This window comes from Saccopteryx leptura, chromosome 2, assembly GCF_036850995.1.
Source record: "Saccopteryx leptura isolate mSacLep1 chromosome 2, mSacLep1_pri_phased_curated, whole genome shotgun sequence".
Classification (NCBI taxonomy): Eukaryota; Metazoa; Chordata; class Mammalia; order Chiroptera; family Emballonuridae; genus Saccopteryx; species Saccopteryx leptura.
In genome coordinates this window covers 364,322,497-364,345,473 of record NC_089504.1, presented here as the reverse complement: position 1 = coordinate 364,345,473, position 22,977 = coordinate 364,322,497, and the positions used below count along the sequence as shown (strand labels likewise).

Here is a 22,977-nt window from a genome sequence, read left to right as displayed (position 1 = left end):
TGTGCTCAGTTTTTAGAGCTTCAGAAACTCAAGGAAACCAACCATTTTGACAAGTAATTTCATGGTTTAGTAATTCCTTCCCTAAGACAAGTCTGAGAACAATCATTGATCTGTAAGTTTTCAAGTTAGTACATAACCACTTTACATGAGGTGTGAGAATTTTAGGAACCAAAAAGCCTTAAGTTATGCTAATATTCATATGAAATTTATACACGTCTTAAGGGGAGGACACATTTCAGATTTTTCCATTGACATATATGTATATTTAACCCCTGAGGAAAAGACGGCTTATAATTCTCTGAAAACTTAAATCCACGGCAAACATCCCAGTTCTAGCTAAAAAAATAGATTTAAAAAGTAAAGTCTTCCTTTTGGAGACTTGCCATTATTACGATTTTTTTTTTAAAAAAGCTTACAAATGGACACAAAATGGAAAACATTAATAAATATCCTAGAATACTGTCATTCATCATTCTGTCCAGACAAAACTATGTTTCCCATTTCTGACCCTGATTTCCTGGTGTCCCCAAAGAGCCTTCTGTAAGAATGTTGTACAGAAGGCTCAGGGTGCACCTGTTCTGGGTGCATGTCCCATTGGCGAGTTCGCGGAAGGACTGACTCCACCAGACTGGCTGACTCCCAGCGCGCAGAAGGGAGGAAACTTCCTTTGTCCACGGTAATCAGACCCTAAATTTTTAGTTTTTAAGGTTGTGTGTATTCACTTTCCATTCTGGAAAGCGGACTTATCAATGATACAGTAACGGGGACATATTTTACAGGCAGTGCCCAGCTTTAGAAGCTCTCACCCAGGCACTCAGTGAACCCGTCAGACGCGGTTCCCAGCAGCAAGCGGCTCACCTGTTGATGAGGGCCTGTCCTCCCAGGCCCAGCCTGGTGTCTGCCTGTGGTAATCCCCTTCTGAGTGCACAGAGGACACTGAGGAAGGCCGTTCACTTCCTAAGTAGCCTTGTCCAGGGATAGGAGACTTCGATTTCCTGCTGTTTGACTTACTGATGAGCTTTGGTTTGCAAACTCCTCCTATAAGTGAAATAAACTAAATCAGTTGTTGGTAAATAGTAATTATGTTCTCAAGTTAAAAACTTACCAAAGAGCTAGTGGCTGCACAATGCCAAGTGAGAGAAGCTGAACTGAGCACTGAAGAGCCCAGACCCTAGTATCCACTGAAGTGAAAGTCAGAAATAAGGCCACTAAGAAAGAGGGGTATATCTCCATGCTATATACTTAAAAATGTAACCAAGGAACTGAAACATTGTGGAACAATTTGTGAAACAAGGTGGAACATTTCTTTCCTGGCACTGGCAGGTGGACAGAACTCTAAAATCCTCACTACCTCACACAGAGGACTTATCACACCAGGCCAGGAAGACACGTCAAAGGAAAAAGCCTCAGAACAGGAACCCCTGCGTGGCAGTGCTGGACCTCAGCGGAGGCTTGGCAAGTCTTGGCGACGCCTTCTGCATCTAGTTTGTGAGCTCAGCAGTTCACAGGTGTGGGATGCCCTGCTGGGCTCGGAAACTAAATGGGACAAAGACATCAGGAGAGCTGGGTCATCAGCACGCTTCCTCCACCTAGCAGAAAGTTCCATCCTGCCCCGTGTCCTTCAATGTACAGAAAACAAGTGGGCAGAAAGAGAAGTCCTTGATGATTAGAGAATATAATAGAACAAGGGGCGAAAGGTGCTTTGTATACTGAAGAAAAACTTCAAAATATTTGAAACCAGTTCATAAAAGCTCAAAAAATAGTTAAATCAAGAATGAGGGGGTCAAGGCTTAGGAAACAATAGAGCAAGGATCAGAATATATGTAACGAAAAGGAAAAATAACAGAATTCAAGATGATTAAAGTAACTACTAGAAGGTAAAAGATACCTGTGTTAACATCTCCCTGAAACTGCAAACCCTCCAGTGGTCCAGAGCTGCCACAGAAGAAGGAGCGCTACTGGCACATGCTGCGAGTTAATTGTTGACACTGAGGGGAAAAGGTTCTTCAGGCAGACAACTGTCACCTGCTGAAAGGGTGTGGGGGTGGGGGGGGCACCTGGCCTTATTTCTTATATAACAACGAATGCCAGAAAAAAAATGTAAGTCTACAGGATGTTTTGGGGAAAGTATGTGTTAAGACTACTATAACCGGCCAAGCTGTCATTTCAAATATAAAGGCCACCAAGACGATCTTAAGCATGAAGTTTCTTGGAATACAGAACCCTCTGTAAGAAAATGGTGTGTGAGAACCTTACTAGAAACAAATGCCACAGTGAAAATTACCTCTTAAGTCACCAGTGCTGCGATTTTAAAGCACACACACTTAAAATCATGAAATTAAAAGGTAAGAGCAAAAGGGGGAAGAAAAGCTTGTTTTTCAGAGCGGACGTGATTCCACACTGCCCTGAAATTATGTGTGAAAGTAAAAACCATAAACAAGAAGCTCTAATCTCTAACCTTTTCTGTGACCTCAGTGAGACTTTTTGCTTGAGTCAGAGGAAAAGAAACCGGAACCAAACCTGCACTCAGCTGCCCTTCTCGTCATGCTTTATGCATAAGCGACATTCTCAAAATACAAGAAAAACCTTCGAGTCATTTCTGTGTTTTGCTCGCTGCCACAGGATGTGTAAAATGACCTCAGCCTTAATCCTTTTATATGCACCCGCCCAGTGACCTGTCTGGAATGACGCTCATTCCTCAGTAACACCAGCTGTCTGGGCAAGGTGACCTCTGAAGGGTTTTTTCTCCTTTTCTCTTAGCTCTTTTCTATGGTATAAAATTCTTTTATACTGAACCTGTTTTTTTTTTGTTGCAATAGTAAGTCACTTTTATTCAAAAGCAGAACAAGAAATGGTCCTGTTGTCATCACGACAATGTGCCCGCAGATGACGACTAGACGCACAGAGAAACAAGCCGGAGGGGGGACGTCCTGGGAGAATTCTTGGTTCTCACTGATTTCTGTTCACGTCACCAACACGTCTAAGCAGTGAAGGACTGAAAGCCTCCGAGGCTCCTCAGGGCACAGACGAGACCCCTGCGTGACGCATCAGGACTGGGGAGCACAGACGAGACCCCTGCGTGACACAGCAGGACTGGGGAGCACAGACGAGACCCCTGTGTGACGCGTCAGGACTGGGGAGCCAAGGGTGCAGCCCTCACCTGCAAGAGGAGACGGGTCCCCTTCCTCTCTCCGCGTCTCGGCGCTGGTCACAACCGAGGTGTTGCCGCCGCCTGGCACTACGCCCACGGGCTGGGACAGGACCATGCCGTGGTCCTCCACTTTGTCGTCAAAGCTTCCCATGAGAGCCTTCCTGATGATGTCTTCCAGCCCAAGGTTGCTGGCAGGGTCAGCAAAGGAGTGACCTCTGGAGCTAATGGAGCCTGAGAGAGAGCATAGTTCTGCTTGTTTCTGAGGGTCGCTCCAGGAACAAATGCACAGACGGTGACACCCTCCTCCAGTCCACTGAGTGCAGAGTGCCCGGCAAGGCGCCCACAGAGAAGCCGTCCCGACCCCCCCCATGGAGTCAGCCACCCACCTGCGTTAGTTACTAACAGTCTCCTCTGTCCTAGTTCCTACACTGCTGTCAGTCTCTGCTCACTTCTCTCTTCAACGTGTATTTACTGAATCTCAACTCTTTTTTTTTTTTTTTGTATTTTTCTGAAGTTGGAAACAGGGAGGCAGTCAGACAGACTCCCGCATGCGCCCGACCGGGATCCACCCACCAGGGGGCGTTGCTGTGCCCACCAGGGGGTGATGCTCTGCAGCAACCAGAGCCACTCTAGCGCCTGAGGCAGAGGCCACAGAGCCATCCCCAGCACCCGGGCCATCTTTGCTCCAATGGAGCCTTGGCTGCGGGAGGGGAAGAGAGAGAGAAGAAGGGGGGGGAGGGGTGGAGAAGCAGACGGGCGCTTCTCCTGTGTGCCCTGGCCGGGAATTGAACCCAGGACTCCTGCACGCCAGGCCGATGCTCTACCACTGAGCCGACTGGCCAGGGCCGATACTCACTTTTTTTTTTAAATTTTTTTTTATTTATTCATTTTAGAGAGGAGAGGGAGAAAGAGAGAGGACAGAGAGAGAGAAGGGGGGAGGAGCTGGAAGCATCAACTCCCATATGTGCCTTGACCAGGCAAGCACAGGGTTTCGAACCGGCAACCTCAGCATTTCCAGGTTGACACTTTATCCACTGTGCCACCACAGGCAAGACCTCAACTCACTTTTTAGTGCCCCTCTCCCCGAGTAAATGACAAGTTCTTCCTCACTTCTGGGAGGCTGGAGTCGCGGCCTGGTCTGCAGTCGGTCCTCACCATTTCCCTGTGGCTTCACTGCTATCACACCAACTTCCTACCGCAGATGCTGTCGTCTGAGTCTTACCTGAGGTAGTGACTGCTGGCAGATTGAAGATCTCAGTTCCTGGCTGAGCAGCTGCTGTATTTAAATGAACGTTTAAGTTAATTGAGATGTGATCATCAAGTACATCGAGAGAGAGTCTCAAAAAAATCCCACAATAAAATTAACCTTTTTCTTTCCCATGATATTGACCTTATTTTTCACCCATTAATATAAAGTGAAAGAAATAATCATCTTTTTTGAAGAGAAGAAATCAGGAAATAGAAAGCTGGGTAAGGCAGGAGAATGGAGCCCAGAGGGTGGAGAGAGACACGCTGCACTGCGGGGGGAGGAGGAGCAGAGAGGAGGCACTGCCCTCGGGCAGGAGCCCACACTGCTGGAGAAGAGCCTGCCTCGATCTGTCTGGGAAGGACACTCCCGAACAATAGCATGAGGACCGTTTCCTCGCCAGGGCTCCTGGAAACTGCTCGTCTGTTACAGGACGAAACAAAGAGGCTCCTTGGAGTCTTCTCATCCCTGCTTTGTACCGTGTGAAGGGGACAGGTAGGACAGCCTAGGAGCAGCCTAGAAAGCACCGCACCAGACACAGGGATCTGGGAGCGTGAAGGGTGTTTTCAACTCCATGGGGACCATTGGAAAAAGAAAGGGTATAGAGGGTGGGTGGCTAAACAAGTGAGGTCCCAAAGAGGAGTGTTTTGGATGAGACCGTGGGAGGATGGAGCCTTCCCTACAGGTGAAACCTATCTGTGCAGCTGGGGAGTGCGTGGGCCTAGACGTCCACTTGCTCCATGAAGGAACTTTAATTTTTGTGTGTGTGTGACAAAGACGGAGGGACAGATAGGGACAGACAGAAAAGAGGAGAGATGAGAAGCATCAATTCTTTGTTGTGATTCACTGATTGCTTTCTCATATGTGCCTTGACCAGGGGGTTACAGCAGACCCAGTGACCCCTTGCTCGAGCCAGCGACCTTGGGTCTAAGCTGGTGAGCTTTCCTCAAACCAGATGAGCCCATGCTCAAGCCGGTGACCTCGGGGTCTCAAACCAGGGTCCTCTGCGTCCTAGTCTGATGTTCTATCCATTGCACCACCTGGAGATCAGGCCTCCATGAGGGAACTTTAAACTGGGGAGTGGAGAAGAACAGTCTCCAGGAAGGACTATGAACAGTGACTACAATGACAGCCTCCTTACTTAGGAGCCAGGTAACACCCTGAAATAGTGATTGATACAGCCTTGTAGTTACCACAGAAGTTTATGGAATAGGAATCATTCATTTTTTACAAATATTCTATTATTTGGTTGAACCATAATAAAATCACCTATTAATCAAAAATGGTCAGGTGAAAATTCTGTATACTGCGGCTGGCGATAATACTGTAGATACTGGACTTAAAAACGTGCTTCTTTTACCCATGGAGCCTACAGCTCAGTGTGGTACTGAGGCCAGCCATCAAACCAGAATCGCTAGGTCGCTTAGTAAACATACCAATGTCCTGGATTCTCGTGGCTCTGTGACTCACACTTAACAAACAGTCCAGGTGGTTGTAATAGTTACAATATTCAAGTTTAAGGACTTCTGGTTTAAACAGACAGGCAAACTTATGAGAGAACACAACTAGTCAGCAAGGAGAGGCGGAAAACTAGCTGTCTGGGGGGCAGACGTGCCACCACCAGCAGGTTAAGAAAGGGGCAGGGCTACCCAGAATGCTTTAGCGAACCCACTGCAAAGGTTACCTGGGGGGAGGGGGGGTCTCTGTGCAGAGGTTACCTGGGGGGGCCGGTGTCTGTGTGCAGAGGTTACCTGGGGGGGCGGTGTCTGTGTGCAGAGGTTACCTGGGGGGGGGGCGGTGTCTGTGTGCAGAGGTTACCTGGGGGGGGCGGTGTCTGTGTGCAGAGGTTACCTGGGGGGGGGGCGGTGTCTGTGTGCAGAGGTTACCTAGGGGGGGCGGTGTCTGTGTGCAGAGGTTACCTAGGGGGGGCGGTGTCTGTGTGCAGAGGTTACCTGGGGGGGTGTCTGTGTGCAGAGGTTACCTGGGGGGGTGTCTGTGTGCAGAGGGTACCTGGGGGGGGGCGGTGTCTGTGTGCAGAGGTTACCTAGGGGGGTGTCTGTGTGCAGAGGTTACCTGGGGGGGGCGGTGTCTGTGTGCAGAGGTTACCTGGGGGGGTGTCTGTGTGCAGAGGGTACCTGAGGGGGCGGTGTCTGTGTGCAGAGGGTACCTGGGGGGGGGCGGTGTCTGTGTGCAGAGGTTACCTAGGGGGGTGTCTGTGTGCAGAGGTTACCTGGGGGGGGGCGGTGTCTGTGTGCAGAGGTTACCTGGGGGGGTGTCTGTGTGCAGAGGTTACCTGAGGGGGCGGTCCTGTGTGCAGAGGTTACGGGGGGGGGGGGGGGGGGGGGGGGGCGGTGTCTGTGTGCAGAGGGTACCTGAGGGGGCGGTCCTGTGTGCAGAGGGTACCTGGGGGGGGTGTCTGTGTGCAGAGGGTACCTGGGGGGGCGGTGTCTGTGTACAGAGGTTACCTGGGGGGGTGTCTGTGCAGAGGGTACCTGAGGGGGCGGTCCTATGTGCAGAGGGTACCTGGGGGGGGTGTCTGTGTGCAGAGGTTACCTGAGGGGGCGGTCCTGTGTGCAGAGGGTACCTGGGGGGGCGGTGTCTGTGTGCAGAGGTTACCTGGGGGGGGGCGGTGTCTGTGTGCAGAGGTTACCTGGGGGGGGCGGTGTCTGTGTGCAGAGGTTACCTGGGGGGGGGGTGTCTGTGTGCAGAGGGTACCTGGGGGGGGGTGTCTGTGTGCAGAGGGTACCTGGGGGGGGGGGTCCTGTGTGCAGAGGGTACCTGGGGGGGCGGTGTCTGTGTGCAGAGGTTACCTGGGGGGGGTGTCTGTGTGCAGAGGTTACCTGAGGGGGGGGCGGTGTCTGTGTGCAGAGGGTACCTGAGGGGGGGGTCCTGTGTGCAGAGGGTACCTGGGGGGGCGGTGTCTGTGTGCAGAGGTTACCTGGGGGGGGTGTCTGTGTGCAGAGGTTACCTGGGGGGGCGGTCCTGTGTGCAGAGGGTACCTGGGGGGGCGGTGTCTGTGTGCAGAGGCACAACATTGATTCAGTTTTAGACATTTAAGGAGGCAGTCAAGTATTCAAGAGTGAGGTCTGCAGAGATGCACAAGGAGCTCTGTAGGAAAACGGAAATCCTGGGATGGTTTGGGAGTTTTCAGTGCACAGTTTAAACTGCCAGAGTGGATGAAATGAATCAGATCAGCTGTGTGAGCAGAAAACTAGGAAAACAAACATTCAAGGGAAAAGCAAGGCTGAGATTCTGAGGAGACATAAGAAATGGCTAAAGAAGTAGAGAAAAACAAACTAAAAAGCAGTGTCTGAAAGCCGAGAGTCTTTCTGAAGAGGGAGGTGGTTTCCCCAGTAACACCAGCTACAGAGAGCTCAGATGCAGGAAGTCTCAACACTGAGGGTTCTGAAGAAGAAGGTCACGGACGTCCTCAGGGGAAACCCTGAAGTGAGACCCCTGTGTGCACGTGAAGCTGTCCACGTGCTCGTGGCTCTCTCGGTTACACGTCCTGCTGAGGACTGAGTCAGCCCTGGAGTCCCACGAGCCCACTGGTTCCTTCCCACCAGTGGTTTTCAGTGAGACCCGGGACAAGAATGTTTAAAACATGCAGTACCTGACTCTTTAGTCAGGGCACTGACCTCTTTTCCCTTAGAGTGTCAAAAAAATGTCAACAGCCGTCTGGTGTGAATGAATCAAAATTACACAGTTCTAGTCCTGGGTTACGAATGAGAGAGGGTCTGTAGGTTTGAAAAGGTTTAAGTATTTATATGCACAGAAAGGTAAAAATAAATACTGTGTGCCTGGCCTGTGGGCCTGTGGTGGCACAGTGGACAGATCATCGACCTAGAACGCTCAGGTCACTGGTCTGAATACCTGGGCATGCCCGGTCAGGCGCATATGACTAGCAGTCAATGAACAACTAAAGTGAAGCGACTATGAGTTGATACTTCTTGCTCTCCACCTCCTCTCTCTGTAAAATCAATAAAGTCTTAAAATAAAAAAATAATTTAAAAACACTATGTTAAGACAAGCCTCTAAGTTGCACTGAACAGGTAAACGTACCTGTTCCAACTTACATACAAGTTCAACTACAGAACAAGCTACAGCACCCGTCTCACTCATAGCCCAGGGGCTGCCTGTACACCTGTTTCTTGTCAGATTGGCAAAAAATATTTCTTTTGGTGTGCTGCAGAACTTTAGTAACTAATTTATGTGTGCCATGAGATGAAAAAGATTGAAAATCGCTGCTTACTACAATTCTTTAATTGTCCCTTTCAACAATCAAAACAAGGTCTTGGAATACAAAAAAACCCCCCAAGATTTAAGCAATTTTGTTAGTATCTGCCTTAAGACATTAATATATGTACTTTATATTGTTAAAGTTAGATTGTTTCATTACACATTTTCAGAGACTAAAGACCACCTGTCATTCTAACAACACCCAACACAGTAGCCTGCTCAATAAATAATTGTTAAATTAATGAATGAGAGAGCTTCTACATACGTATAATGGACAAACCGTAAGAGAAAATCATAATGTAGGCGTCTTTAATTGATACATAGCATTTCCTGTCAAGAGGTTTTGCCCCACTGAAACGCAGCACAAGGACTAGCAGGGGCAAGTGCAGACCACACAGGGGTGAGACAGCATCTGACAACTGTGCATCTCGGGTGCCGACAGGCTGCTTGAGTCTGGGCTCAGAGACTGGAAGTGAGAGCACCCTATTGCAAGAGCTGGAAATGAAGGTGAAACCACTGACGACTGGAGACAGATAAATGTAATGGTACTATTTAAAGAGAAGGAGAAGAAAAGATACCTGCAAGCCTAAGAGCAATTCTGGTCAACATTCTGCAGTACTTTATTTATTTATTTATTTTTACAGAGACAGAGAGAGAGTCAGAGAGAGGGATAGACAGGGACAGACAGGCAGGAAGGGAGAGAGATGAGAAGCATCAATCATTAGTTTTTCGTTGCGCACTGTGACACCTTAGTTGTTCACTGACTGCTTTCTCATATGTGCCTTGACCGCGGGCCTTCAGCAGACCAAGTGACCCCTTGCTCGAGCCAGCGACCTTGGGCTCAAACCAGATGAGCCCGCACTCAAGCTGGCGACCTCGGGGTCTCAAACCTGGGTCCTCTGCATCCCAGTCCAACACTTTATCCACTGCGCCACCGCCTGGTCAGGCTGCAGTACTTATCTTTTAAATGATACGCTGCCAGTTAAGATAATCTGGTAATTAAGAGCTAGGATAAGTCCACAAATATATGATAAGTGACACTGGGCGTGTCCTCTTCCCCTTTGACATTCAACCTTTATTAATCACCAACTGTCACAGATCCAAACACACATCCACGAGGCAGCTTCCAGTCCACAGCCCAGTTTCCTTTCTCTTGACAGAGTCAGGACACTGGATCTATACCACAGAAATAAAGGAAACCGTGGTCTACGTAGATTTCTGCAAGCCATTCAACAAAGTCTCTACCCCTGGACTGCAGGAAAAGATGGGCACGGGAGACTAGGCGGTGGTGTGAGGGAGTGTGCGAAATGAGTGTCTGGAAGATTCTGACTAACGTGTGGATCAACCCAAAGGACAGGCCTGGATGCCCCGTGCTGTATTGGTGGATGTCTACCGACCACCTGGGCAAGAAGCTGAGCACAGCGCTGAGAACCAGCTGTGCACATCAGCAGCACGGACTCTGGAGCTGGAGCGCCTGACCAAGCACAGCCCCGTTACTGCTGGTTGTGTCACTTGTACCAGTTAGTAAACCTCCGAGTCTCAATTTTCTCAACTACAAAGTGGAGATAACTATAATATGTAGTGTGTAGGTTTTTGTGAGGATTAAACTAGTACACATACATACATAGTATACACACACACACATGCATACATGCTTAGAGCAGTGCTGAGAGCAAAGTCAGTGCCGTACATGTAACACACAACGGTTTCCTACCTTGTTATTACTAATGCGCTATTTCTAGAAGGTGGGTGTAGCCAATTTGCAGATGGATCCCAACTGACTGAACTGAGACCCAGAAGACACAGGGCAGAAAAGGTCAGAATGACGCAGGCACAGCCTGCGCCACCCGCTACTTGGAGCTGGTTAATTATAAAAGCACAGCAAGGGTGAGGCATGGGTCCAGAGACCTGGACAGTGCACAGATACTACGCGCACTCTACTAACAGGACACAGGTGGCTAAAAACCCTGAGACAGTCTTAGACTCCCTTAACAATGGTGACTCTCAGAACCTGCAGAAAGGCTAAATGAAGTAAAACGTTTTTAGTGTGGAGCAACTGAGGAAGGATGAGCCCCGGGAAGCTGGTGTGCAATGAACCCTGGGAACCTGAGCGTGGGATGAACCCCGGGAACCTGGGTGTGAGATGAACCCCGGGAAGCTGGTGTGGGATGAACCCCGGGAACCCAGCCATGGGATGAACAACTGGGGATATTTACAGAGAGAAGACTCAAAGGCCAGGGCTTGTCTTCCAACAGCTGAAGAGATGTCATGTAAAAATAGCCCGAATGGGTAAAACCAAGACCCGTGGGTATGAAACTATGGCAGGCTAATCCAGCCCCACTTAAGAAAGGTTTCCTAGACCCAGCATTTATTCAAAGAGAAAATGGACAGCTCCAAATGTAGCAAGTTCCTGCTCCCTAACAGAAAACCTTCATGCACTGGCAGCCATTTGAGAAGAAACTTTAGCGTCAGGTGTGGTTAGACAGGAGCCTACGAAAGCCTTTCAACACAGGACTACCAGGTCACATTGGAGACATCATTATTAATGCACATTTTATTTGAAGTTTATGAAAGAAATCCCACTTACCCATATCAGAGTCACCTCCACCAGAGGAGTTCAACTTACGAAAAATCTCCTGCTTCTTTGATTTAACCATGGGGGATGTGTTTTCAAGCTTGGTGAAGAATGACGGCAAATAGCTTATACTCCCTGGTGAGCGGGAATCACTCCTGCTAGGAACACAGTATGTCTGTTAGCATCATGAACTAGCCCGGGGGACTTTCCCATCAGTGGTACTAACAATCACAGAGTATTCGGAAAACCACGACCTCTTTATCCCGAGTGTGTGCTTGCATGTGACAGCAAACCAGTCAGTACATTGTTTACCAGGACACAAATACTTTTAACACTCAGAGATGAAATCATAAAATGAGGACTAGAATGAAGATAATCTAGAACAAAGATTCTTAATAAAGAATGAACAAGCAGCAAATGTTAACAGAAAAATTAAGAAACAGCTCATGACGCTGTCAAGAGTCACAGCACCAACGATGATATGGTGACCACACGGACTGGGAACTATTTTTCTAGCAGAATTACTTTGAAGTATATACAATAAAATTATCATGAATAGCACACTTACTATAAAACAGCAAGAACTCACACCTAACCAGTCAACATTTGGACTTGAACAGAAGTCACTACAATCATTTCAAAGCCTCCCACTGGATGAGCTAAGTTCTGTGTGAAAGGTTTCACATTGCATTGGCAGCTTTCTATACAAACACATTTAAAACAACCAGTTTCCTCTAATTGCTCAAGACTAGCAAGGACCTCACTAGAGCCTGAGACGACAACAGAACACAGGGAAGGCTGGAGATAACAGTCTGGTCACGTAGATTCATTCTTCATCCAAACATGGGAACATGTCTGAAGCTACTATTTGCCAAGAAAGATAAGGTGATAGAAGAATGAATAAAATGTCCTAAAAAAATATGCAAACTTAGAAGAAAATATAAACGTATAATTACATTTATCAGCACTCCCTCTTCAAAAATGGATTTTCTTCCTCATTTCATTGAAAGGTACAAACATCTATTTGATCACTTACGAACAAACATCTGTACTGAGTAAATAACTTACAGACACCAAAAGAAAAGCGGTCCCAGTCTGGAGGGAGACAGACCCCTGGTTAAGGCGGGGCTCGCTTGCACTTCTACAAGCGGTCAGGGGAGGGCGCCCCACACCAGAAATCAGCGACAACTGGCAGTGGATATGGCCGATGATGAAGTGTAAGGGGGAGGGGCAGGACAGGAGATGAGCAGTCATAAATGAACTCCATGCCACACCATCGACTTAGTGCTTGACGGTATAAGTTTCAGACAAATCACGGGGGTGGAAATGGACTGGACAGGGGAAGTTTCAGACAAATCACGGGGGTGGAAATGGACTGGACAGGGGCCAAGTCAGAGATGTCCACTCCAAATGGGAACTCGAATCATTCACAGGGCCGGGTTATGGTTAGAAACGGGTAAGAAAATAACGGAGAGCAGTTTGGCACGGGTGCTCATTGTTACCTTCCCTGTCACACGTGGTCCACAGCTCTGGGTACATGGTGAGCACTCACGGGGGGCTGACTTCAGTGGGTGACCACAGACAAAAAAAGGTTTAAAAAAAGATCTAGAAGGTAATAATTTCAAGAAAAACAACAAACACATTTTCCTATAACCTATTTAAGTATTATAATTTTTCATTAAAACCCACTTATATTAGGTCACTAGGAAAACAGACTAAATGGTCCTGAGAGTCCTACCCTGACATACAACCCAAAAGAGAAAAAGGCCCTGACCTGAAGAGCACCAAAGGGCCCTGGCCACGCACGCACACACACCTGCCGCGCACGCGCTCACCTCTGCTCCGCGGGCTCTGCTCCTCGCTGAGACAGCAGCAGCACGCTGTCCTGTTTCTCGTGCACAGCTGGAGCCTGGGGTGGGGAGATGGGTTCGTAGGGCTCTGAAGAGACATGGCTCCTCTCTGGGGACTTTCCAGGCCTAATATTGTAACATACTAAATATTAGATTGTGCTTCTAGGACTCCCCTACAGTTTACCCTAAACAGAAATTGGTTAACACATTACTTCATCCAGGAGAAAAAGAACAAAAGTTGCCAATTTATATGGGGGGTTGGGGTAAAAAAGAATGTCCTCAGGCATTCACTCTATAAGCAGCTATCAAGAAAGCTCTTCTCCTGCTGGTCCACCCATGCACGGCCCTGGGTGTGGGAGCTGTGACACAAACAGCCTGCGAGGCAGAGAGCTGCCCAGGCCCTGCAGGGCTCAGAACCACCAGCGACCTGGGCCAGCCACTCGGGCGAACCCTCGTGCGGCTTACTGCCGAGGTTAAAAGATCAAAGACTTGGGCACTAAACTGAAACCTGAGGAGTTTGTCCAGTGAGTGAAGACAGGCTCTAGTTACAGCATTTTAGGGCTGAGCAGTGTCTGCAATTTCATATTCTTCCTTTGGCTACCACATTGTTGGGACAGTATGAGATCAATGCACTGATTAGACCAAAAAAAAGGTTTTGGCTTCATGGTTATTCATATTAAATATACAAAAAAATGAGATACCTGTGACTTTTAACATCTGCCTTTATTAATATTTTAGTTATACATATATCTGTGTGTGTGTGTGTGTGTGTGTGTGTGTGTGCGTGTGTGTGTATAAAACATTTGTGATTTCCTTTCCCAATCCACCCAACCCCAATTCTCAGAGGTGGCCATTTTTTACTTTTCTTCTAGTTCTTCAGTGGTTACCTCTAAAACTAAATAATCTTATCCCTTTCTTGATTTACCAAACTTGAAAGAGTATCTATCAACTTCCAAGAAAGATGAAGAACTTGACAACCTTCTCTATGTTGTTGCCCCTTTTACTTTAATGTGTGGTTTGCCTGTGTTACCTTTACATAGCATACTCACTCACTTCCTGTGTGACTCATAGCACTTGGCTAGACCAGGAAAACTCCTGTGCTGTGTTGTGCTTATAGATTGAAAACACCCAATAATGGTGTTTACGACACTATGGATTGTATGGAACACTTTAAACTGCAAAACCACGCATTTGACTAAAATCAATGAAAGAAATGTAACCATCCTTATTCTGATGCACAGTTATCGTGATGTAGAAATTACAAGGGAAAAAATCAAGTGGATTTTCTTTCCATAAGTTCCATCAACTGCTCACAATCGGCTACATCACACTTTCCCTCGGAAACGAACCATGATTCTGCTCTACAAGCTCTGTGCTCTTCAACTGAATGATGTCATCCAGCTTCTTGACATGATTATGCCTGAGATACACTTCAAAACAATCCAATCAGGGGTGGACAAGCGGGGATAAAAACAAAGCTGGCCCTGTACTGCTGACTGCTGACACTGGGCAGCGGATACACACAAGCACACTGTCCAGTTCTCTCCAGTTCGGTGTATGTTCGAAAAGTACCACCGTTTTTTTTAATCAAGACTATTCAGCTTCTGACATATTCCTTCTTTATGTTCTCTGCTAAGGTGAGGGTTCGGCAGGCAGGACGCAGATGCCCTCTGCCACAGCTCCTCGCCACGCTCCGGATCCCACTGCATCGGCTCAGCGGCCCACTGCAGGGGCTCCCGGCACCTCCGGCACCTCTGATTTGCTAACGTCGCAGTCTTGTTCTTGGCATTTTTACGAACTTTATGTATGTTCATGCTGCTTTACTGTAATTTAACAGATGCCAATGCTTAGTCTGCCTACCACCTTGAACCAGAAACTGGCCTCCATTTTTCAAAGACCCAGGCGCAGAACATTATGGAGGAAACTACTCCCTGTGGGGCGAGAAGGGGAGACTGCTTCCTGAACCCTCTTAGAGACAGTGACACAGGCACAGGCTGTGCTTCAGCCTGCAGCTGCCCGCGTGGCAGGTCCCCGTCACAAGCTCTGCTCGCCACCACCCTGGAGTGCCAGCCTCGTCCCCAATCTCCCGTCCTTCACTAGGGAGGCGGGTTCCAGCCCCACGCCTTCCACTGGGTCTGCCTGCACTAACAGCTGGTGAGCCAGGCAAGAGACCAAGGAAATGAGCCCTGGAAAAGAGCCATCTACAGGGGGTCCCACGCTGGCCATCTGTTTCTATGGGGACCACTGCGTGAGTGCCAGACCCCCTGAAAATGTTGGCTGGCTTCATGCCTTTGAAGAACTGCACACTGCACACTATAGCGAGGAAGGGGAGTGCATGGTCACAGCTGCAGGCCAGTCCTCGTCAGACCACGGACACCCAGCTCGAGGTAGAAACCAGGGTAATGAGATGGGGCAGACCTAAAGGGAACGAGCCACTCATGAGAGCGCACCCAAGTGTAGGGAAGACTTAAAACTTGGACAGAAGGAGAGAAAGAGTGGGACTGAGGGCAGCAGAGAAGGGGCCTGCGAGGCTAACCCGAGAGTAAGTGTGGCACATGCTGGCCGCCGCAGACACCGCAGAAGGAAAGACCGAGCAGCAGCCTGACGCAGCACCAGTGGGACACGGCCAGCTGTGATCCAGAACCCCAGCTCTGCCCAATGCCCGCGGCTCTCCAGTGGACATGCTGACAGGTTCAGAGGGGCCTCGGGGTTTCATCCTGCTCTGGTTGGGTGCTGCCCCCACCGCCCACCCCGACAGGTGGAAGGCCAAGATCATCGCAGGGCTGTCAGAGGCTTCCCGTGGAACTCACCATCCATTAGCCCCCCAGAAATAAATGGGAAGTGCTGTGGTTGGCACACACCGAATATACCCTAATGCGTGCTAAGTCTCAGAAACTGTCTCCCCACTCCACGCCACAGACCGAGTGAGGCACGTGGGATATAAGGGCCAGCTGCAGGGGTGGAGTGTGGAGAGGACCCTGTCCCAAGGCACCGCCCACTGCCTGGCCTGCGAGCTGGACCCGAGACAAGGAAACTGCTTCCCTCCCACCTGCAGTGGAAACTGTTGGTAATTGAAGTCTGTTCTGACATCAACTGTAACCCTTTCCTTTCCTCCCACTCCCTGTGGGACTCTGCCACAGGCCACTGTGCTGCCCGGCCAGGCATGTGCAGTGACTGCCCACAGCACTCACGTGCCAGCCCTGTGCCAGCCCCTCCCCAGGCCCTGTGTGATTCTCTGATGCTCACCAACCAGTGCAAACTCCATTTCATCCTGTAACGCCCCCACGCGCTCTGCATGCACGCTTCCCGTAATAAACTAAGAATTACCAGACTGACGCAGCAGCCTCTTTCTGTGGTCTCTTCCTGCCCTCTACTTACAGAGGTCCATGTTCAGTCCCAGGACCTTCCTCTGGGTCTGTATGCACTAACACCGGGTAAGAAGACACTCTCTTTACCAGACAGACCTGCCTTGTAACACTTGTTACCTCCCATGGTGCCTCTACTGGCCTCCTCTTCTTCCTTTAAGGTCAGCTTCCTAAACATCTATTGCTGCTGACCCAATAAAAACCACTGAGAAAGAACAATGCTTTTGTGACTCTGAAGACCTCTCAAGCACCCGAAACTACTGCCACACTACACTCTTCATACCTGCCTCTGCAAACCCACAAATGAAATGCAGCAATCACCTTCTGAATGCACGCTGAAGAGACAAAGTAGCAACTGCTCACACAGTGGACATTCCAAGAACACATGAGGGGAACCGTTCCCTCATTTACACTTCCAAGGAATGAAGGTCAATAAACTGCGGTGTCAGAAAGGCATCTACCTTACAGATGTATGAAAATGTCTCACTGTTGAAAAATCTTCATTTGGTTTGAGATAAAGACCGTACCTTCCCCTGGATTTGTCTGCAAGACTTTCTGGAGAGACCCGTGAACTGGGTCTTTGATGGTGGACAGACTGAGCCTGGGGCTCTGGGCTGTAATGATTGGATGTTTTAGTCCTCACAGGCGTTGACACCAAAGCAGACGGTGAGTTCTGGAATGTTGAAGTGGGGGGCTGCTGGGAAGGCTGTGAGGAAACTTGATTTCTAGCAAAATCTTGTGTGATAATTTGCTGTGAATGAAAAAAGAATTAAACCCACTGAGTGTTTGCAAAAAAAAAAAAGTTGCATAAAACTAAATCTGGACATCTTTACTGTGACTCTATGTGAAATGTGTCCTGATTAAGAAACAAAGACCAGTAAGGAGAATGCAGGACTTACACAGATGTGGTCAGCCAGGGTTATTAGCCGGTGGGTCCGGGGCACCTGGCCCGCCGCCTCCGCCTGGGAGGAGGGGGGCAGCTGCTGCGCAGACGGTGAGCTCGGCTGTGGCCGGTAGTGGTGCAGTGGGCCCTCGTACTGCCGGGCGGCCTCCGCTGCCAGAGAGAAGACAGCGTGTCAGCCGGGGGTGCCCACCTCCCACCCAGGGGAACATAGGACGGGGACACAGTACAGATCTCCCAGCAGAATTCAGATCTTAATAGAAGACTAATGAGAAACAAATACCGAAATCATAAGTGAGCAAAACAAAATTAATATCAACTATCTTCTGTATTGTTAAAATATAAGGAAATGGATAATCAAATAATAGCTTAAAGATGATTTTTATTTTTTTTTATTTTTCTGAAGTTGGAAACGGGGAGGCAATCAGACAGACTCCCACATGCGCCCGACCAGGATCCACCCAGCATGCCCACCAGGGGGCGATGCTCTGCCCATCTGGGGCGTCGCTTTGTTGCAACCAGAGCCATTCTAGCGCCTGAGGCAGAGGCCACAGAGCCATCCTCAGCACCCGGGTAAACTTTGCTCCAGTGGAGCCTTGGCTGCAGGAGGGGAAGAGAGAGACAGAGAGCAAGGAGAGGGGGAGGGGTGGAGAAGCAGATGGGCGCTTCTCCTGTGTGCCCTGGCCAGGAATCGAACCCGGGACTCCTACACGCCAGGCCGACGCTCTACCACTGAGGCAACCGGCCAGGGCTTAAAGATGATTTTTAATTAATGCAGATCACTCTAAAATAAAACTAGTTATTTCCTACCCTGCTCTGGACAGCTAACGAGAAGCAAGTGATGAAACGCAACTGTGAAAACACATGCACTGGTGGCTAAAAAGGACCTACTTTCTGGTGGACTGGCCTTCACGACCTCTGGCTGATAGGCCTGCAGTTTCTCTGGAGGTGGCGCAGGGGAGCTGGCCGGACTTATCACCTCGATAGCATCGCTAGGGGTTTCATACCGATGAGAAGACACTTTAAGAAAAGAAAAGAATCTGATTTTAAAACAAATCCTAGGAACAGTTTTAAGAGTCCAAGTTCTTCAAACCTATTCATGTGTTTTCACTGTTGCTCTCAGAATCGTTCAATGGCATCCGGTTAGTGATACAATTAATAAACAAAAGAGCTCAGTGGGCCACACATGCGTCCTTGCGTCCCTGATCCTAGTCGGACACAGGGTTTTCTGGAGTTTTGGCTCTAGACATTCAGGTGAAGCAGAGTAAGGAACGGACGTGTGACATTATCCTGGGAGCTGGAAGAGAAAGTCACCAGGAGACAAACACTCATCAGAACAAATTTAACAAATGAGAGAGCAGATTGTAACAGTTCACTGTTTCCAGTCACTTAAAGTCCATGGGACAGTCAACTCTTAGAAGAACTCTGAGACAACAAAGCTGCTTTGTTACCATGGCGATTTTAAAGCGATAGGTTAAGTAATGTTTTATAATTGTTTTCTCAAACCACTGCGGTACTGCTGACAAGTAGTACTCCACACAGTTTTGGTACCACCCACACTGGGAAAATGAACAGAAGTGGCAGGGGGTGTCTGAGGGGAGCGGGTGCACTCTGCAGGCTGAAAGCGGAGGCAAGGTTGCTAAGGAAATGGAGGGTCTGTTCCACAGGGGTCCAGGCACCTTTCCCCCGTCCTGCCAGGCCGCAGAGTCGAGAACAGGAGACAAGCAGATGTAACCTCCTCTTTGGGAACCTGCTGACGCCGGAGTATGCTCTCTGCACCTCCATGCTTACTAAGGACTGGGAAATCGTCAAGCCCCAAAGGAAGCACGACGCTGCCATGATCAGCAAGTGTGATCTTCAGTGGGTCCTGGACACAGTACAGAGGACGGGAAAGAACTCGAGCACCGGACCCCGCCTGTCCCGACAGTCCTCATGCACAGGACTTCCCTCTGACCCTCCACCAGGCCAGAGAGTCATAGCCACCTGAGGTCCAGGCTGCTCAGGAGAACGGAAACCTGACCACTGGGGTGAAAATCATCTTTGGGGAACTGAAGGAAGTCACTAGAGCCAAAGTAGCTTGTACCCCTCTGTGCCGTTGGTAGCCACTGGCACGTGTCTCTGTGCACGCACGCAGCGCCCGACATCTGCTTCCCACACCAAGTACAGAGGCGACAGGAAGTCTGGTGCACAGGCTGCTCCCAACGCCAGGGGGTCAAGTGCAGGCTCTGTGCTTCACCCTAAGAGGAAGGGGAGCTCTGAAGAGAAAAACCAAAAACCACACTGAGTAACTCTTAATAACTGTGGGCTTCATGAAAGTAATTTACCCACTAATAAAAAACAACAACAAAAAAAACCCCACCCACAAACCCCAAAAAACAAAAACACCCCACTCAGAACCGTGAGCTCTATTTTCACCTCCTGGCGGGGGTCTGGTCTGCGATGGAAACTAAGAAGTGTCAGCAGGGAACAAGCCCTGTGCTGCAGCGCTCAGGCAGCCCAGGCTGGGTCCCCGTGGGAGCTGCTACTTCCCTCCCAAGGGCCTAGCAATGTCTGCACGCATTACACCTGCTTTCCAGAATTTCATGATCCCAGGCTAAAGGAAGTCTTGTGTCTACCCAACTACCAAGCTGCCCCCATCTCTCCAAACATCTCAGGACTGGGGGAGATAGTTACCCAAACAAATTATAATCGGGCACGGAGGTAAAAAGAATTGCACATTGCAGGATGATGCACCAGAAATCTTTTCTTTTTCATTGTCTCCAACACTACTCAATTTCATTAATAGTAACAACAGAGAAATGGCTATATACGGTTAAATTACTTCAAATAGCAGATGCTTGTGTGAATACCTGCTTACACAGAATTAGGCAGTAATTAAAAATACAGTAACTTTTCAAGCATTTTACTATACAGTTGTAAATTCTTACAGACCTACAGAGCATAGGTACCAAAGTGACTAGCGGATGTGATCAAAATCCAACTTGCAAGAAGGGCACAATGTAAATACCAATAACCAGTAATACAGGGTGGTCTCCCTTTTAAAAACTCCATGCTTTAGACAAAAGACAGAAGAGGCTCTGGAGTAGCGGCCTAAATACTGAACCAAATCCCAAAAATCACTGCTTGGAAAATGAGGCTTCAGTAGTGCAGAGCGAATGACACATTACCTTGCAGATACCTGAAAATGGCAATAAGCTCTAATTTCTATTGACCTACTTTCCAATCTAATAAAGAGCATAATCTTCTCATGAAAAATAACTTGGCTTGACCAGGCAGTGGCACGGTGGATAGAGCGTTGGCCTGGGATGCCAAGGATCCAGGTTCGAAACCCCATGGTCACTGGCTTGAGTCCAAAAGTCACTGGCTTGAAGCCCAAGGTCACTGGCTCACTGGAGCCCCCCAGTTAAGGCACGTATGAGAAGCAATCAATGAACTAAGATGCTACAAAATGAACTAAGGTGCTACAACTATGAGTTGATGCTTCTCATCTCTCTCCCTTTCTGTCTGTCTGTCCCTGTCTATTCTCTCTTGCTTAAAAAAAAAAAGTAACTTGAAAGGTATATGTAAGAAACGCTGATACTTAAATCATCATAAAAATAGCAGAAGAGACATTATTGCACTACTAACCCACAAAACCTTCCTATTACATTTACTATCAAGATTAGGATTTTCTTTATACCATATTGTTCTGCTTTGCCTGGAGAACAAAGTGGTTCTTTACTCAGATAGCACATTGCGAAACTCAGATGGAGATACATACAGCTACTGGAAGAGTCTGAGCTCTGAGAGCCACGCTCCCTGGCATCCTTGTCCGACGCAATCTGCCGGGTGATGATCACGTCTATGAAGTTAGCTGCGGTAATGGTGGTCTTCCCTCGGGTCCTTAGCTCTTCCTCATATCTGGACTTGGGAGGAGGCCCTTTCTCTTTCCCAGCCTCAGAATAAACTACTGAAGAGTGAGGCTGGGGCTTGCCACTTGGAAAGGCTGAAGAAGTGTACAGACACTGAACAGATCTCTTCTCCTCCAGGGCTTTCTGCTCTAGCTGCTGCTCACTAACTGCTGCTGACCTGCTTCTCAAAGTTTCTTCTAGCCTGGCAGCTTCATGCTTACTCTCTTTCGTTTTGGAAACATCCATCTGAGGGGCAGAAGCTGCAGCGTCCACCAGAGCAGCCAGGGCGTCTGCAGCAGTGTTGTAGCGGGAGGCTGGCAGGCCTTGGCTTATGGAAGGGCCCCCCGCAGCAGGCCTGCAAACAAAACCAAAGCACAGGTGTAAGCGGGGACCCTGCACGAGGCGGGAGGGCAGGTGAGGACACGAACCCCAACAACAGATAATGCGAGTGGGCAGTGCATCAGCACTGTAGCTACTGCACCCGCAAACTAAAAAGGGTATATGCAAGAAAATGCTGCTTTCTGTCAAAATGTACAGACGACGTACATGATTCGTAGCTGAGCACTTGGGTCCAAAGGTGTGATGACACTGGTTCCGTTGGTCCCCTGGAAGACGCTGGGTCTCTGCTGCAGCATGGTCTCCTGCGCTCTCACAGAAGGGGACGGGGAGCGCACGTACCCGTGGCTGCCGGGGCGGCTGGGCTGCTCCGAGCCTGCAGGGCGCACGCGCGCGCACACGAGGACAGTCATGAGGAGGAAGCCAGAAACAGTAAGACTTATGGGTTGTTCACTTTCTGGCCTTTGTGAAAATACGTTCTATGAGAGCTTCTTAATGAAACACAAGATAACCACACTAGTAAACTGAAATAAAAACACCAGCTAGCGTTTACGGCCACTGCCATCTGGAACAAGTTTCCATCTTGATTCCAGAGAGGAACAAAAATAACACCAGCAATGAAGGACCAGTACACACCACGGAAGTTCATCTGTCAGGTGTTCCCTCAAACTCTGGTGTGCTCATCATTTCCAAAACAAAGGTGGTGCACCTTCCTCAGCATCACAGTGAAGGCAGACACTGCTGCTGCCCAGGGTCTGCGGCTGCCCCGCTCCTGCCGTCCCCACAGCTGCTTCTCTTGGCAAGCCGCCTCTGAGTGAAATCGCGGACCCAGCCCTTCCCGAAGTGCAGCCCGGCCACCTACACCCCAGTGTCTGAGGCTGTCCTGTCCCTTAACCTCAGCCCTCCTGTGAGAAAGCCACCTCCTGGACTCGGCCAAAACGACTTCACTTGAAAGACCTCAAGTCTCCTGTCCTGTCCTCTTCCTTCCTCCTCCATCCCGTGCCCTCACTCCACCTCTAACTTGTGCTCCACGGTGAGAGCCAGCTGTTTCAGTCCACACCCCCTCTTCTCACAGCACGGAGCACCTATGGCAGCAAGCCCTTTCTGCAACTTTATCCCTTCCGATCACACATCAGCGCATAGGATTTTTCTATAGGGTGTATTCCTAGAAGTGGAATTGCTGGTTAAACTTTTATATCTCTGGCCCTGGCCAGTTGGCTTAGTGGTAGAGCATAGGCCTGGCGTGTGGAAGTTCTGGGTTCGATTCTCTGCCAGGGTACACAAAAGTGTCCATCTGGTTCTCCACTTTCCCCCCTCTTGCCTCTCTCTCTCTCTCTCTCTCTCTCTCTCCTCCCCTCCTGCAGCCATAGCTCGATTGGAATGATCTGGCCCCAGGTGCTGAGCATGGCTCCATGGCCTCCGCT

General features: G+C 49.0%; 1 protein-coding gene across 22 annotated transcripts in view; it reads right to left on the bottom strand.

The window, feature by feature from the left end:
* NCOR1 (nuclear receptor corepressor 1) overlaps positions 1-22,977 on the bottom strand; it is a 123,208-nt gene that overhangs the window by 2,282 nt on the left and 97,949 nt on the right. For 15 of the 22 annotated variants that reach the window (XM_066364929.1, XM_066364928.1, XM_066364932.1 and 12 more), the window contains 10 exons: positions 21,764-21,929; positions 21,088-21,572; positions 18,219-18,347; positions 17,326-17,480; positions 16,954-17,177; positions 13,047-13,187; positions 11,224-11,369; positions 4,374-4,427; positions 3,161-3,382; positions 859-1,038 (listed from right to left, as the gene is read on the bottom strand). In XM_066364929.1, the coding sequence (XP_066221026.1) occupies positions 859-1,038; positions 3,161-3,382; positions 4,374-4,427; positions 11,224-11,369; positions 13,047-13,187; positions 16,954-17,177; positions 17,326-17,480; positions 18,219-18,347; positions 21,088-21,572; positions 21,764-21,929 (1,902 nt within the window). The remainder of the gene's footprint in view (positions 1-858; positions 1,039-3,160; positions 3,383-4,373; positions 4,428-11,223; positions 11,370-13,046; positions 13,188-16,953; positions 17,178-17,325; positions 17,481-18,218; positions 18,348-21,087; positions 21,573-21,763; positions 21,930-22,977) is intronic. The other 7 variants (XM_066364930.1, XM_066364933.1, XM_066364949.1 and 4 more) reach the window with 3 other exon arrangements.